The 17,705-nt window shown below is 36.6% G+C and overlaps 2 protein-coding genes across 5 annotated transcripts in view; one reads left to right on the top strand and one right to left on the bottom strand.

The window, feature by feature from the left end:
- Positions 1-7,163, bottom strand: part of LOC109443577 (uncharacterized) — a 318,204-nt gene extending 311,041 nt beyond the window's left edge. For both annotated transcript variants that reach the window (XR_012489505.2, XM_088798895.1), the window contains exon 1: positions 6,997-7,163. The gene's annotated coding sequence lies outside the window, so the exon portion shown is untranslated. The remainder of the gene's footprint in view (positions 1-6,996) is intronic.
- Positions 7,164-7,376: 213 nt separating this feature from the next.
- CFAP20DC (CFAP20 domain containing) overlaps positions 7,377-17,705 on the top strand; it is a 259,596-nt gene continuing 249,267 nt past the window's right edge. For all 3 annotated transcript variants that reach the window (XM_019724118.3, XM_074313195.2, XM_019724119.3), the window contains exons 1-2: positions 7,377-7,672; positions 10,005-10,094. In XM_019724118.3, coding sequence (XP_019579677.3) covers positions 7,652-7,672; positions 10,005-10,094 — 111 coding nt within the window. In that variant the 5' untranslated portion in view covers positions 7,377-7,651. The remainder of the gene's footprint in view (positions 7,673-10,004; positions 10,095-17,705) is intronic.

The following is a 17,705-nucleotide window of genomic DNA, read 5'->3' as shown; positions in this document are numbered from 1 at the left end:
GAGGTATGGTATGCATGTAGTATTATGGTATATAACGGTATGCAGATTATCCTTTTCTTTGGAGATATACATACGCTTTTCAGCAGTAAAGTGTCATGATGCCTTTACCATAACTTTAAATAGTTCAGCTAAAATACACACACACACACACACACACACACACACACACACTTACTGCATACCAATGTTCCTCAAGCTGTTTCTAAGGAGCCTTTGTTAGATATTTTCTGCCTAACTAGCTCCCCGACAGCCATAAAATTTTAATTGTGGTAAAAAACACATAACATAAAATTTGCCATCTTAAACATTAAGTGTATGGTTCAGTATTGTTAAGATATTCACATTGTTGTGCAATCAATCTCCAGAAGAACATATCCATCTTGTAAAGCAAACCCTATACTTATTAAACAATAACTTTCCATTTCTCCTTCCTCTACCCATTCCCTGGCAACTACCATTCTACTTTTGAATCTATGATTTGACTGCTCTGTATACCTCATATAAGTGGAATCATATAGTATTTATTTTTTTCTGATTGGCTCACCAAGGTTCATCCATTTTGTAGCATGTGTCCGAATTTCCTTCCTTTTTAGGGCTGAATTGTATCCCATTGTCTGTACATGCCACACTTGTTTATCCATTCATCCATTCAATGACACTTAGGTTGCTTCCACCTTTTGACTATTCTGAATAATGCTGCTAAGTTAAAAAATGCTGCTGAGACCCTGCTTTCAATTTTTTGGGATATATACCCAGAAGTAGAATGACTGGATTATATGCTAATTCTATTTTAATTTTTTGAACAACTGTTCCAGTGTTTCCCATAACTGCTGCACCATTTTATATTGCCACCAACAATGCACAGAGTTTCCGATTTCTCCAGATCCTTGTTATTTGCCATGTTTTTTGTTATTGTTATGTTTTTTGTAGTAGCCATCTTAATGGGTGTGAGGTGATATTCACTGAGATTTTGATTTGCATGTCCCTAGTGATTAGTCATGTTGAACAAGTTTTCCTGTGCTTATTGGCCATTTGTATACCTTCTTTGGTGAAATGTCTATTCAAATCCTTTGGCCATTTTTTAAACAGGTTATTTGTTTTTGCTGCTGAGTTATAGAAGTTGTTTGTATATTCTGAATATATATGTTATCAGATATATGATTTGCAAGACTGTGTCCTCAGTGCACAGTTTTAAATTTTGATCTAGTCTAATTTGTCTTCTTTTTTTTTTTTAACTTTTGTTACCTGTGCTTTTAATGTATAAACTAGGAAATAACCGTCAAATCCAATGTCATGAAGATTTTCCCCTATGTTTTCTTCTAAAAGTTTTATAGTCTTAAGTTCTGTGCTTAGGTCTTTGATCCGCTTTTAGTTATTTTTTTCTTATATAGTAAACAGGGTCCAACTTCATTCTTTTGTATGTAGATATTTAGTTTTCTATAGGCTTCTTATCACGAATCAACACTAAACGGCTTTAGGTTAGGGACGGTTATGTCAGAAAAGGTTGTTAGATATAACTAGTATTAAAATTGGTACCATGTTTCCCCAAAAATAAGACCTAGTCGGACAATCAGCTCTAATGCATCTTTTGGAGCAAAAATTAACATAAGACCGGGTCTTATAGTAAAATAAGACCCGGTATTATATTATGTGTTATGTTATGTTATGTTATGTTATGTTATGTTATGTTATGTTATGTTATGTTATGTTATGTTATACCTGTCTTATATTATAGCAAAATAAGACTGGGTCTTATATTAATTTTTGCTCCAAAAGATGCATTAGAGCTGATTATCTGGCTAGGTCTTATTTTTGGGGAAACAGCATTAAATATCAACTCACTTCATTTAATCTTTTCAAAGAGGCATTCTACAAATATGTTCATGTTTCTAAACCTAAGTGCTTGCTATATAAAACTTTATTTAGGAAAGTATTCATACCTAAATATTCAACTACTAAAAGAGTTTTGTTTTTTTCCTGAGAATATCTTCAAGTAATAGCTGGATTGGATATTTCGAGTTTATTGCATAAATTTTGAAGTATTTGGTCATCTAAAGATACAGGCAAGAAAAAATCCATGTAGAATCTCACAGACCAGAGGAAAAAAACAGACTATTTGAGAAGAAAATCTATAAACAGTAAAACCCTCAAAAGCTTTCCTCATACCACACCTTCTTAGAAAAAAATGGCATCACTGCTCTCAAATCAAAAGTCAAATGGATGATTCAGATATCATTAATTTTTCTCAACTAGCTTAAAGCTATAAAATAAGTACAGTTTTTAAATTATTCTATCAACTTGGCATTCTTGCCATTTATGAAGTTATTCCATAATGTGAAAAAACAATAAAATCATTGTCCAACTATTAAACATTTCTAGATTACTGTGTAGCAAAGCAAATTCTGATCATCTAACCAATATCTTTTTGTCTTCCCATTATGCTAAATAATCTGATTATAAACTGCAACCAAAATATAAACAAGTATATTGTGACATATACTGTACATTCTTTTTCTTGTTAAATTGATAATCATATCATCTAACTTGAATGACTACATTGGCATATAAAGGCTCCACCACCTTTTAAAAGTATTTTTAGTCTATTCTATTTTAAATACGATCCAATATCCTTTAATAATATTAATACACCACCAAATTACTTTCTTTGTAGAACAAAGACAAGCACTTTAAAGCTTGTAAAGTGACTAATTCTTAATGTTGTCAAATTAAGTTAAGCAATTTAATTCAATTACTGAATGTACTGACTTCTTTAAAAACTGTACCAGTTAGAGAAACTATTTCACTGCCTTTTATAATGTACATAAATAACTTGGCTTAAGCAAAGTTGTTTGGGCAGGCTGGCTCTTTTTTGTGGGGTGGGGTCTGAATTCTGGTAGCCATTCTTGAAGTCATAGCCAAATCCAAGTTTCTGGTCATAGCTTGCATTCATCCAAATCAAACAAAAGCATTTGACATTATGAAATTGGATCTCTTTCTACCTCTGGTTCTAAGTTCATATTAAAGTGGTGCACATTCTTATTTTGCTTTGTAGCCACCACTGCCAGTGTTAAGAGTAGTTTTCACCATAGACAAAACAACTTTGATCTGAGCTGGGCAGCCTTTAGAATTGTCCATTGCCTGGAAAGCCCTAAACCATATTGGCTAAACAACTATAAGTCTCCTGAACTTGTTCGGAGTTAAGAGGGTTAGGAAGTGACCCAACACTTGAACAGTTGGGTCTTAGATAATTACTTTCTCTCAAGGAAATGAGGTGTTAAAAGTAAATGACACTGGTTCTTTCCAACCTTAAATTGAATAAACAGGTGATGAAAAACAAAAAAACACCTGAGTAATACACTGTGATACTTACTGATACACTGTGATTAATCATTTCAACTCTGTAACTAGTTTTTTTTTTAATCAACAAATTGAAGTTATTAATTCACCCTTTTACCTTAATGTGTTTTCAATTGCTTTCTTCTTGCTTTCTCAACACCAAAGCCTATGGCTGTCTTTTAAGAATATATTCATCCTTCACCTCCTTCCTCACTTATTCACTTATTCATTCAGTTACTATTTTATACCAGGTACAAGGTTGAACTAGTTACTACAGTAAATACAAAACAGACATGGTCCTGCTCTCTTAAAATTTACAGTGTAATAGAGATAGACAATATTACAAACACATAAAAAATTTCAATTTTTATTTCAATAATGCTAAGTACTAAGATGCTGTGGGAACGTCTAAGTAGGGGGATCTGATCAAGTCAGGGAGATAAGAGAAGGCATCTGTGAGAAAGTCACCCTTGATCTAAACTCTGTATTTACAGGACAAGGAAGCCTTAACCAAAGAAAAAAAGGAGCAAAAGTAATCCATGCGGGAGAACAACACAAAGGCCCTACAGTGAAAGTGAACATGTTGAACATGAAGAACTGAAAGAAAACTCGATGTGACTGAAATGAAGGGGGCTACATGATGTACATTGAAACTGGAGAGGAAGACAGGATCTATAGTCACAAGGGTGGGTCAGAATCAAGGGACTAATATGACTGGATTTGTGTTCTATGAAGATGACACTGTCTGCAATGTGGAGATAGATTTGAAAGGGGGCCAAAGTGGTGTGTAAATCAGGAGGCTAGTAGAGTAGCTTAGGGAAGAGAAATCATAGGTAAATCAGAGCACATACAGGTATACCTAGTTTTATTGCACTTCACAGATATTGCACTTTTTTATAAATTGAAGGCAAGACCCTCCACAAGCAAATATCATTTTACTGTGGTGGTCTGGAACCCAAAACCACAATATCTGAGGTACACCCATATAGACTACAGTGGAGGAAAGGTAAATCGATTTAGAGGTATCTAGATAAAATGAATAGGTTTAGGTGATGAAATGGGCATGGGGAATGTTTTAGTGATCTGTTGTGTAAAAAAGTACCTTAAAACTTAGCAGTTTACAATAAATATAATTTCTGTAGATCGGGAATCAGGGCCCGATTTAGCTGGGTGTCACTGACACAGGCTCAGTCATAGGCTGCAATCCAGGTGTTGACCAGGGATGTAGTCACTTCATGGCTGACCAAGGAAGGATTCTCTTCCACGTTCACTCACGTGGCTGCTGACAGGCCTCCAGTCCTCATTAACTGTTGGTCAGAGACATTAGTTCCTTGCCCTGTAAACCTCTCCAAGGGGCTACTCACAACACAGCAACTTGCTTCGTCTAAAGTGAGGACAGAGAAGGGAAGGCGCGAACCAGAGCAAGGGAGTGAAAGAAAGCAAAGAAGAAAAAATCACAGTCTTTTTGTAACCTAATCTTGGAAATGACATCTCAGTACTTTTGCCATTTTGTATTCATTAGAAGGGAGTCACTAGGTCCAGTCCACATACAAAGGGAGATTACACAGAGGGCATGCATACCAGCAGGTGGAGATCACTGCTGGCCATTTTAGAAGCTGCCCACCACAGGGAGTGAGAAAGAGGAGGCACTGTGGTATTAGTGAGATTGAGAAGGATGGAAAAGGCCCAGGTTTAGAGAAGTTTTGTTTTGGATGCTGAGTTTAAAAGGGCAAGGTGCCTTTAATTCAAACAAAAAATATGTATTTATAAAACGCGTACTATGTGCCAGGCACTACTCTAGGAGATTAAGTACAATGAACATAGAAAAAGTCCTTACCTTCATGGAATTTACCTTCTAATAGCTAAAGACAGATGATAAACAAACAAAAAAATAAGTAAATAAATTCAGATAATGATAAGGGGTAGAAAGAAAATAACAGGACAAAGTTGTAGGTTTCTCTTCAGAAATGGTGTCAAAACACCCCTTTCAGAGACCAAGTAGATTGTTAAAAGCCTAAAGATGTCTCCGAGATCCTCCTGCCTCTCATTGTACTGTTTACCACCTTATAGCATTTATCAAAAACTGCAAGTGAGCCTTTGTGTTAGGCCAAAAAAATGTCGTGCCCCACCCCCAAAGGATATCTGTATCTACCCCTGGAATGTGCGAATATTACCCTGTTTGAAAAACAGTGTCTTTGCAGATATATCTAAGTTAAGGATCTTGCAATATCGATTACCTTGAATTATCCACGTGGACCCTAAATGCCATCACAATTGTCCTTAAAAAGGATACACAGACTAGAAGACACAAACAGAGAAGAGGCAGCGTGACCAAGTCATGGAGAGATGTAGCCACAAGTCAAGAAGGCTGACAGCCACCAGAAACTGGAAGACGCAAAGGGCAAATTCACCTCTAAAGCCTTCAAAAGGAATGCTGCCCTGCTGACATCTTGATTTTGGACTTCTGATCTCAACTGTGAATGAACTTGCTGTTTTAAGCCTCCCAGTTTGTGGTAATGTTACAACAGCCACAGGAAACTAATATACCCTTCCGATGTTATTCCCTATCATTGGATTCACGGTATTTATCACAAGTTGCAATTATTTATTTATTGTTTCTCACCCCATTAATGGAAGCACCAAGAAGATGGGGGCCTCCCCTCTGAACCTAGCTGTTAGCATAGTGTCTAGAATATATTGCAATCCTAGAAATTACCTGTGAAATGAATGGATAAATGTCCCCGAATAGATAACAAATCTTGTAAGACAGAGACCATGTCTATTGACCATAATTCCCAAAGACCCCCACCACAAAGCCTTAACAAAAACTGTTGAACTAGGCTTGAATTATAGAAATAAGGAAGTCTGGATTCTAGATATTATACTGCAATTTACATTTATGTGATATCCCCACCTCTATTTTGTACACATCTAGTATTAGACTTAGTGTGTTTGAGTTTGTTTCTTATCTGCTCTTCTTAGCCCTGATAAGGAGCAAGTACAGATAGCATTCATTTTTCTCACCCTGTACAGGATCCACAGTGCTTAGCATATTGTAGGGACAACAAATATTCGAGACTTTGTGGTGAATTATAGTGGTAACAGGCTCAGCCATAACCAAAAGTCAACATTGCATCCTTGAGTAAAACCTAATTAACCCTGAACCTGAACATTCTCAACTAACCCTTACCTCACGTGGTTGTGAACCTGTGAACCACTTAGCCTATCGTGGCTGCATGAGTGGTACCTGATTAACCCTGTGCCTCTGACCTAACTCGACCTGAGTCCATCTGACAAGAGCTCCAAACCAGCTCCATCACGTATTGGCCATGTGATCTTAGGCAAACTTCTTTACCTCTCTGAGCCACAATTCCTCAGTCAAAAACTGACAATACCTACCGTATAAGAGTAGTTCTGCATTGAAACTAAATGAAATAACCAAATAGTTAAACTTAGAGAGCCTGTCTCAATAATGTATGTAATTATTTTGAGCAAAAACACTTGGCTTTTTAACATGTGCAGTGATCTTGAATAAATACTCCACCTCCCTGGGCAATGAAAGGGGCTAGCGGTCCCTATTACTGTTCCAATGAGCCCAAGTTTGGGAACCTTTCAACCAAAGGCCACATGATTCCATGACTTTTTCCTTCAGTAACCTACCAGTTTTCAGTGTTTACAACGAAGAGAGACCAAGCCGACGTGACACGTTTTCTAGAAGAGTCCAGCACCGTGGTAGCTTTTAAACACGGCTAAATTTAAGCTTTATCGCAGACACAGGTCACGACCTAAGGAGAGCGCGCGTCACACATTGCGCTGTCCAAGGTCTCTCAGCGATTCCGTCGGTTGCTTGGGTAACGTGACGTCACCGCGTAGCCTCACGTGCACGTTGGCGAGAAGTCCGTGAGGCGCAACACGCAGAGCCAATGGGCGCGGCCGGAATGTTGGCGCCGCTCAGCCCCGCCCTTTTCCGATCGGATTTGGGGGCGGTGCAAGGAAGGGCGGGAACGCGCCCGCCTTTCTTGGGCAATCGGGCGGTTGTCGGTAGCTCTGTGGGTGGGTGTACGGTCACGTAGGTTACGCACACAATCACTCCCGAGGGTTTGCCCGGAGCCTGTCCAGGCAGCTACGCGCTCCCACACCCCGGCACCGTGAAGGCAGGGGTCGCGATGGAGCTGAACAGGGGCTGAGCAGAGCCTGACCCAGTCGGAGCCAAGCACCAAACCCTTCCCCGCCCGCCGATTTCCATCCGTCAGGGTCTGGCTACTCGCTGGAAGCCCTGAACGCCGTGCTCCTAAGCCCCGGGCCCCCTGCGGGAATGTTCAAAAATGAGTACCAGGTAACCTAAAACGGCTCTCCAGCCTGTCTATAGCTTTCTCCTCTTAGATGACGTAGCTCGTGTTCGGGGTGAGGACAAAGCTTCCCCCATTCCCCCATAATACGGTCTTTTCTTCGGGGCAAGAAGGAATTAATGGATGAGTGGTTTTGACCCAAAAAGAAAAAAAAAAGAAGGAAGCAACTAACGTCTGGGCATATGATTTGACTTCGTTCAGTCTCCAGCTCAGTGCTTCTCAAGGTGTATGATGAATTGCCTGAGATTCTGATTAAAATGAAGATCTTAAACCCCAACCAGACTTCTGAATCAGAATCTTCAGGGCAGGGCCCATAAATCTTGTTTTAACAAGCGCCTTGGGTACCCAACTATTGATGCACACCTGTGTGTCAGAAGCTATTTAGAAGAGAGTGAATACGTGAATTCATGAGTGGGTTAAACAAAGAAAGAAAATAAGCACTTTGACTATATGCCATTTTCTTTTCCCCAAAACTGGGGGTTGGTGATTCTCAAACACTGGAGTATATTAGGATCACTTGGAGTGCTTGTAAAAAAATGCAGATTTCCTGATCCTCACTCCAGATCTAGTGAATCAGAATCTATGTAGATGGAGCTAGTTAATTTACCTTTATAACAACTTCCCATAGTTCTTACTGATGCAGGTGGTCCAAAGGTCACACTGGGGAAACTGATTGTGGGTATCCTTCCTTCACCTTGAGTATCCTAGAGTGTCTCCATGCATGACCTGCTTTCCTCACTTCCCCCGGGGCATCTCCCTTCCTGCTTTTCCTGTGCCCTAATCTCCTGCCCTCCCCTCCCTACCTCTACCTGAGTTTACGGTCTGGTTGCCATCCTAGTCCTGCTGTTAGGATGAACAACTTTGTCCCTGTGCCAGAACACTCTTCCACTGGTCTCCAACTCTTCATTGCTTCTACCTTTTCACCAAACACTACCTGCCTTCTTATGAGTGTTCCGACAGTATTCTGTAGTTCTTCTATTTGCATTGTTAGAACAATTTCAGAGAATTTCTCTTAATATAGGTAAAATATATTGTTGTAGAAAAGCATACACCTACTGTGGGCAACTTGACAAACAGGAGACAGCAGAAAGAAATGGAGAGGGGCAGTTTTCTATCTCACCGGGTATAAGGATATTTCTTTAAAAAAAAAAAGCTGCCTTAAATTTAAAATTCATAGTGAAATATGACCTGATCTCAGAAGCTATAGTAATTCTATCCCACACACAGTTTGCACATAATAATGCATAAGGAAGTAGAAATTAAATGTCTTCAAGTCATTACATGTTAAAACTCTGAAGCAAAAATATCTTTATATTGAGAAAAATAAGCTGGAAATTCTTTACAAAAATCAGACAAATTTGCTCATGCAATACTTATAATTCAAACAGGCCATTAAAGAAAACCATATTTAGTTTTTATTTCAGATTCTTAATTTCTTGCGTAAACTCTTCCTCAGAGATAATCATCTTGTTTAATTCCCTTATAATTAAAGCTTGTGGACATTCACTAATGTGTTTAGTGTTTTTATATAATCGTGTTCTTCCATGTTCTTCTCAGGTTTATGATAGGAAACATGTAGCTTCTCTAGAGATATGATTCTCTATTTTTCTTGTACAGATTTTACAGATTTCTAAATTAATTTGTATTAAATACATAAAAAGATCTTATAGGAATGCTCAAAATAAGAATCATTATCTCCTCCCTCCCAAACTTTTTATTGACTAGTATTAAGCTATTTGCCCTTTTTTTGAATAATCATTGCTGGCACTATTGAGCTGTCACTATATGTGAGATATTATGCTTGATGGTTTATGTTTATTATCCTGTTTAATCCAACAACCCATTTTACAGATGAAGAATCAAGAGGTTAAGTTAACTCCAAAGTCAGATAGTTAATAAATGGCAAAGCTGGCATTAGAGTTCAGGTTAGTATGACTAAAAAGCGTGCAGCCAGAGATAATTATCAGAATTTATTAGTCTGGATTGAATAGAATGTTTTGTAAGCATGATCTATATGTCAAATAAATGAACTTCACACTGAGAGAATGCAGGGTTTATATGGCACAATTTGTTTAATGTTTTCCATGCTTTAAAAAAAATTCCTTTAATCAGTAATTCAAGGTGACCCAGATCAAAACTACTGTGGCTCAGATATAATCAAGGTATAACACAGGAATAATAACAGGGATAGTGTTTCCTCCCAGATCTATTTAACTGACAGATGCCTGAAACGGTGGTTATAGATTATGTGGGGGGTGGTTATTTTCTTCTTAGCATTGTCTTTCACTTTAATTTAAATATTTCATTTTTGTTTTTTAGGGAGGTGCATTTGTTGAAATCTTTAGTGCTCAAGGAAAAAATCCTGGAGCAAAATGGAAGATTCTTGGCAGTCCATCTGTGATTTGGAAAGTAAGTGTTAGAAATTAGAGCCACCTAAGTTCTGGAAAGAAATGAGAGTGACGATTATAACAAAACGGACTTGGTCAGATTTCTGTTCATTCACCCCAAAATCCTTTCATGAAATTGTTGGCTGCAGTCTACCCAGACCCCGTTCCTCAATTGTTTAAGACTTTGGCGCGCGGCTCATAGCCCTTCTCTGTACTACCAAGTCCTACTATTGTTTTATAGTTTTAGGTGACTTAAGTATCTATGAAGAAAATCTCTCCAAACTCTTAGCTTCTCAATTTCTTGATTTCTTCATCTCTGATGACCTCTTCTACTATACTTTACCACCCATTCCCACTGTCACACCCTGTACTTTATCACCACAAACTGCAGGACCTCTAAAATTACTAATTGAGACATTGAGATATCCCTCTCTGACCCCAATCTTCAATTCTTAACTGCTTACCCAGTTACTCACACTACATTTGTTCTTCAACCTAATTGAGACCCTTACTCCGTTGGCCATTCTATTTTCCACTGTGTTTAGTTCATTTATGTGTGTATTGTCTCTGTCTTCACTACCTCTTCTATCCAGCACGGAATCCATAGTGCATAACTTCAGTCACTTCTTGGTCAAGATCTAGAATGCACTTGTTCCTTGTCCTTTCATCATGACTGCCTAGCAAATGCCAGCCCTTTCTGAATCCCCACTTATCTATCTATCTATCATGTGCTTGCACCTGGGCTTCTCAGTATCTTTGAAGAAAATATCTATAGCTTCTCAGATTGATAATACTGTATATTCAACTGGAATAAGCCCAGAAAGTTCTCCTGCTGTGTTCTTTTTGTTTGTTTCAGGGCTACCTTTTTTTTTTTTTTTTAGTTTCAGGTGTATGTATCTAACATAATTTTAGACATTTACATACCTCACAAAGTGATAGCCCCCCAAAGTCTACTACCCCTCTGACATTGCACATAGCTATTATGATACCATTGACTGTATTCCCTATGCTGTACTTTACATCTCGTGAATATATATATGTGTGTGTGTGTATATACATATACATATATATTTACATATATACTCATATATATATGTATATATGTATATATATGTACTATATTCCCTATGCTGTGCTTTACATCTTGTGACTATATATATGTGTGTGTGTGTGTGTGTGTGTGTGTGTGTATATATATGTTTAGTTATAGTTGACATTCAGTATTATTTTATATTAGTTTCAGGTGTACAGCATAGTGGTTAGGCATTTATATAATCTATGAAGTGATCCTCCCGATAAGTCAAATATTCATTTGACACCCTACATAGTCTTTACAACATTATTGACTATATTGCCTACGTTGTATTTCACATCCTCATAACTACTCGTATTTTTGTGATTACCAATTTGCACTTCCTAATCCCTTTCCTTCACCTTTCTCCCCCATCCCCCTAACCCTCTCCCATCTAGCAACCATCAGTTTGTTCTCTGTATTGATGACTCTGTTTTGTTTGTTCATTTATTCTGTTCTTTAGATTCTACACATAAGTGAGATCATATGGTATTTGTCTTTCTCAGTCTGACTTATTTCACTTAGCATAATATCTTCTAGGTCCATCCATGTTGTCACAAATGGTAGACCTCATTCTTTTTTATGGCAGGTTAATACTCCATTGTGTAAATGTACCATAGTTTCTTTATCTAATCATCTATTACTCAACATTTGGATTTCCTTATAGTGACTATTGTGAATAGTGCTGCACTAAACATAGGGGTGTATATATTTTTTCGAATTAGTGTTTAGGATTTCTTTGGATAAATTCCCAGGAGTTGGAATTGCTGTGTCATAAGGTAGTTCTATTTTCAATTTTTTGAAGAACATACTGTTTTCCATAGTGGCTGCACCAATTTGCAGTGCCACCAACAGTGTACAAGGGTTCCCTTTTCTCTACATTCTCACCAGCACTTGTAGTTTATTGATTTAATGAAGATAACCATTCTGACAGGATGGAGGTGGTATCTCATTGTGGTTTTTATTTGTATTTCTCTGATGATTAGTGATACTGAGCATCTTTTTGTATGTGTATTGGCCATGTGTACGTCCTCTTTGGGGAAATGTCTATTCAAGTCTTCTGCCCATCTTTTAATTGGATTATTTGTTTTTTGGGTGTTAAGTTGTATACTTTTTTTATAAATTTTGGATATGAACCCCTTATCAGATGTATCATTGGCAAATATCTTCTCCCATTCAGTAGAATGTCTTTTTGTTTTGTTGATGATTTCCTTGACTGTGAAAAACCTTTTTAGTTTGTGTTAGTTCCATTTGTTTATACTTTGTTTTGTTTCATTTTCCCGAGGAGATATATTACCGTGTTTCCCCAAAAATAAGACCTAACCGGAAAATAAGCCCTGATAAAAATAAGACCTAACCGGAAAATAGCATGATTTTTCAGGATGACATCCCCTGAACATAAGCCCTAATGCGTCTTTTGCAGCAACAATTAATATAAGACCCGGTCTTATTTTTGTGGAAACACAGTAGAAAAAATATTCCTAAAGGTACTGTCTGAGTTTTACTTCCTATATTTTCTTCTAGGGGTTTTATGGTTTTGGTCTTACATTTAATTCTTTAATCCATTTTGAGTTTATTCTTATATATGGTGTAAGAAGCTGGGCCAGTTTCATTTTTTTGCATGTATCTGTCCAGTTGTCCCAGCACCACTTATTAAATAGACTGTCTTTACCACCAAATAAAGCCTTGCTTCCTTTGTCATAGATTAAATGACCATATAGGGATGGGTTTATTTCTGGGCTTTATTCTGTTCACTTGATCTATGTGTCTGTTTTTATGTCACTACCATGCTGTTTTTATTGCTATAGCCTTGTTGTATAATTTGATATTGGGTAGCATGATACCTCTATCTTAGTTCTTCTTCTCAGGATTACCATGGCAATTCGGTGTCTTTTATGGTTCCATATAAATTTTAGGATTATTTGTTCTAGTTCTGTGAAAAACGCCATTGGTATTTTGATAGGTATTGTGTTGAGTCTATACATTGCTTTGGGTAGTATGGACATTTTAACTATTAATATGTTAATTATTCCTATCCATGAGCATGGTATATATTTCCATTTACTTGCATCTTTTTTCAATTTCTCTCTTCAATGTCTTATAATTTCCTGTGTACAGGTCTTTTACTTCCTTGGTTAAATTTACTCCTAAGTATTTTATTTTATTTTTAGATGCAATTGTAAATGGGATTGTTTTCTTAATATCTCTTTCTGGTAGTTTTTTATTGGTATATAAGTATGCAACCAATTTCTGAATATTAATTTTGTATTTTGCTACATTATTGTATTCATTTATCAGTTCTAATAGTTTTTTTTGGTATAATCTTTGGGGTTCTTTACATAAGTATCATGTCACTTCAAATAATGACAATTTTACTTCTTTCCTATTTGGATGCCTTTTACATCTTTTTTCTTTTTTTTTATGTGATTGCTGTTGCTAGAACTTCCAGAATTATGTTGAATAAAAGTGGTGAAAATGGGCATCCTTGTCTTATTCCTGATCTTAAGGGGAATGCTTGTAGGTTTTCCCCATTGTGTATGATGTTAGCTGTGTGTTTGTTATAGCTGACCTTTATTATGGTGAGTTATGTTCCCTCTATTCCCACTTTGTTGACAGTTTTTGTTATAAATGAATGCTGGATATTGTTGAATGCTTTCTCTGCAGCTATTGATATGACCATATGATTTTTGTTTTTCATTTTGTTTATGTGGTGTATCATGTTAATTGATTTGCAAATATTGAACCAACCTTACATACCAGGAAAGGATCCCACATGATCCTGGTGTATGATCTTTTTAATATATTGCTGAATTCAGTTTGCTAATATTTTGTGGATTTTTGCATTTATGTTTATTAGGGATATCGGCCTATCATTTTCTTTTTTAGTAATGTCTTTGTCTGGTTTTGGAATCAGGGTAACGGTAGCTTCATAAAATGAGCTTGGGAGCCTTCGTCCTCTCAGATTTTTTGGAATACTTTGAGGGGAATAGGTGTTAATTCTTTTTTGAATGTTTGGTAAAATTCACCTGTGAAGCCATCTGGTCCAGGTCTCTGTTTGTTGGGAGCTTGTTGATTACTGATTCAATTTCACTGGTAGTAATCAGTCTGTTCATATTTTCTGTTTCTTTTTGATTCAGCCTTGGAATATTGTATGCTTCTAGGAATCTATCCATTTCTTCCGGATTGTCCAATTTGTTGACGTATAGTTGCTCATGGTATTTTCTTAATTTTTTTTGTATTTTTTTTGTGTCGCTTGTCACTTCTCCTCTTTCATTTCTATTTTTATTTATTTGGGCCCTCTCACTTCTTTTCTTGATGACACTGGTTAAAGGTTTGTCAGTTTTGTTTATGTTTTCGAAAAACCAACTTTTGGTTTCATTGATCTTTTGTATTGTTTTTTAGATCTCTATTTCATTTGTTCCTGCTCTGATTTTTATTATTTCCTTCTTTGTGGCTCTGTTTACTGTTCTTTTCCAGATATCTTAGGTGTAAAGATAGACTGTTGATTTGAGATATTTCTTACTTGTTTATGTAGGCCTGCATTGCTATGAATTTCCCTCTTAGGACTGCTTTTGCTGTGTCCCATAGATTTTTGGGTCATTGTGTTTTCATTTTCATTTGTCTCAAGGAATCTTTCAATTTCTTCCTTGATCTCATTGTTGATCCAATCATTATTTAGTATCATGTTATTTATTCTCCATGTCTTTGTGTGTTTTGGGGTTTTTCTTATAATTGATTTCTAGTTTCATACCATTGTAGTCAGAGAAGATGCTTGATATGATTTCAGTCTTCTTAAATCATGGAGACTTGTTTAACGGCCTAACATGTGGTCTAACTTGGAAAATGTTTCATGTGCACTGGAAAAGAATGTATATTCTGTTACTTTGGGGTGAAATGCTCTAAAAATATCAATTAAATCCATCGGGTCTGGTCTGTCATTTAAGACTGCTGTTTCCGTGTTGATTTTCTGTCTGGAAGATCTGTCCAGTGGTGTCAGTGTGGTGTTCAAGTCCCCTACCATGATTGTGTTACTGTGATCTCTGCTTTAATGTTGGTCAATATTTGTTTTATATATTTAGGTGCTGCTATGTTGGGTGCATAGGTGTTTACTAGGGTTATGACCTTTTGTTTGATCATCCCTTTATTTGTATGTAATGTTCTTCTTTGTCTCTTATTATAATCCTCATTTTAAAGTCCATTTTGACCCATATATGTATTGCTACGCAGGCTGTTTTCTTATTTCCATTTGTGAAATATCTTTTTCCATCCCTTTACTTTCAGTCTGTGTGTGTCTTTTGATCTGAGGTGGATGTCTTGTAGACAGTGTATGCATGGGTCTTGTTTTCTTATCCACTCAGCTACCCTATGTCTTTTGATTGGAGCTCTTAATCCATTTACATTTAAAAATGATTATTGAAAATCTTCTCCCATTCAGTTGGTTGCCACTTTATTTTGTCGATGGTTTCTTTTGCTGTGCAGAAGCTTTTAAGTTTCATATAGTCCCATTCATTTATTTTAACTTTTACTTCCCTTGCCTTTAGAGTCAAATTCATAAAACACTCTTTGAACCCAAAGTCTATAAGTTTAGTACCTGTTTTCTTCTATGCAGTTTATTGTTTCGGGTTTTATGCTTAAGTCTTTGATCCATTTTGAATTAAATTTTGGTACATGGTGACCAATAGCAGTCCAGTTTCATTCCTTTGCACGTGGCTTTCCAATTCTCCCAGCACCATTTAGTGAAGAGGCTGTCTTTTCTCCATTGTATGTTTTTTGCTTTGTCAAAAATTATCTGTCCATATTTATGTGGTTTTATTTCTGAGTTTTCAATTCTATTCCATTGGTCTACGTGTCTGTTTTTCTGCCAATACCATGCTTTTGATTATTGTAGCCCTGTAGTACAAGGTAAAGTCAGGGAGTGTGATACCTCCAGTATTGCTCTTTTTTCTTAAGATTGCTTTGGCTATTTGGGGTCTTTTGTGGTTCCAAACAAATCTGATGATTTTTTGTTCGATTTCTTTAAAAAATTCCATTGGGATTTTGATGGGGATTGCATTAAATCTCTATATTGCTTTGGGTAATATGGCCATTTTAACTATGTTGATTATTCCAATCCATGAGCACGGAATATCTTTCCATTTCTTTGTGTCTTCTTCAATTTCTTTTAAAAATGTATTGTAGTTTTCAGTATATAGGTCTTTCACATCCTTGGTTAAGTTTATTCCGAGGTATTTTGTTGCAATTGGAAAAGAAAGTGTTTTTTTCATTTCTTTTTCTGAGATTTCATTGTTAGTATATAGGAATGCAATGGACTTTTGTACGTTGATTTTCTAACCGGCAACTTTACTGTATTCCTTTATTGTTTCTAATAGCTTTTTGGTGGAGTCTTTAGGGTTTTCTATATATAGCATCATGTCATCTGCAAAGAGTGACAATTTAACTTCTTCATTCCCAATTTGGATGCCTTTCATTTCTTTCTCTTGCCTCATTGCTCTGGCAAGAACTTCCAACACTATGTTGAAAAGCAGAGGTGACAGGTGACAGCCCTGTCGTGTTCCTGAATGTAAAGCAAAGGGCTTCAGTTTTTCACCATTAATTATGAGGTTAGCTGAGGGTTTGTCATATATGACCTTTATTATGTTAAGGATTTTCCTTCTATAACTATTTTATTAAGTGTTTTAATAATAAATGGATGTTGTATCTTATCAAATGCTTTTTCTGCATCAATTGATATAATCATATGATTTTTGTCCATTATTTTGTTTATGTGCTGTATCACATTGATGGATTTGCGTATGTTGAACCATCCTTGTGCCCCGGGGATGAACCCCACTTGGTCATGATGAATAATCTTTTTAATGCATTGTTGTATTCAATTTGCTAGAATTTTGTTTAGGATTTTTGCATCTGTATTCATCAGAGATATTGGTCTGTAGTTTTCTTTTTTTGTGTTGTCCTTACCAGGTTTTGGTATCAGAGTAATGTTGACCTCATAAAATGAGTTAGGGAATACTGTCTCTTCTTCAAATTTTTGGAAGAGTTTGAGCAGGATTGGTATTAGATCCTCTTTAAAGGTTTGGTAGAATTCACTAGTGAAGCCATCTGGTCCCGGACTTTTGCTTTTGGGAGGATTTTGCAAACAGTGCCTCTGATAAGGGGCTAATATCCAAAATATACAAGGAACTCATGCAACTCAACAACAAAAAAAAACAACCCAATTGAAAAATGGGCAGATGACCTGAAGAGACATTCCTCCAAAGAGGACATACAAATGGCAAATAGACATGAAAAAATGCTCAACATCACTAGTCATCAGAGAAATGCAAATAAAAACCACAATGAGATATCACCTCACCCCAGTTAGAATGGCTATCATCAACAAGACAAATAGTAACAAGTGTTGGAGAGGCTGTGGAGAAAAAGGAACCCTCATACACTGTTGGAGGGAATGCAGACTGGTGCAGCTGCTATGGAAGGCAGTGTGGAGGTTTACCATATGACCTGGCAATCCCTCTCCTGGGTATCTACCCAAAAAATCTGAAAAGATTTATACATAAAAATACA

Source organism: Rhinolophus sinicus, chromosome 5, assembly GCF_057876585.1.
Source record: "Rhinolophus sinicus isolate RSI-liver-muscle chromosome 5, RSI-T2T, whole genome shotgun sequence".
Lineage (NCBI taxonomy): Eukaryota > Metazoa > Chordata > Mammalia > Chiroptera > Rhinolophidae > Rhinolophus > Rhinolophus sinicus.
The sequence above is the reverse complement of the archived record's forward strand: the minus strand, read 5'-3'. Positions and strand labels throughout refer to the sequence as shown.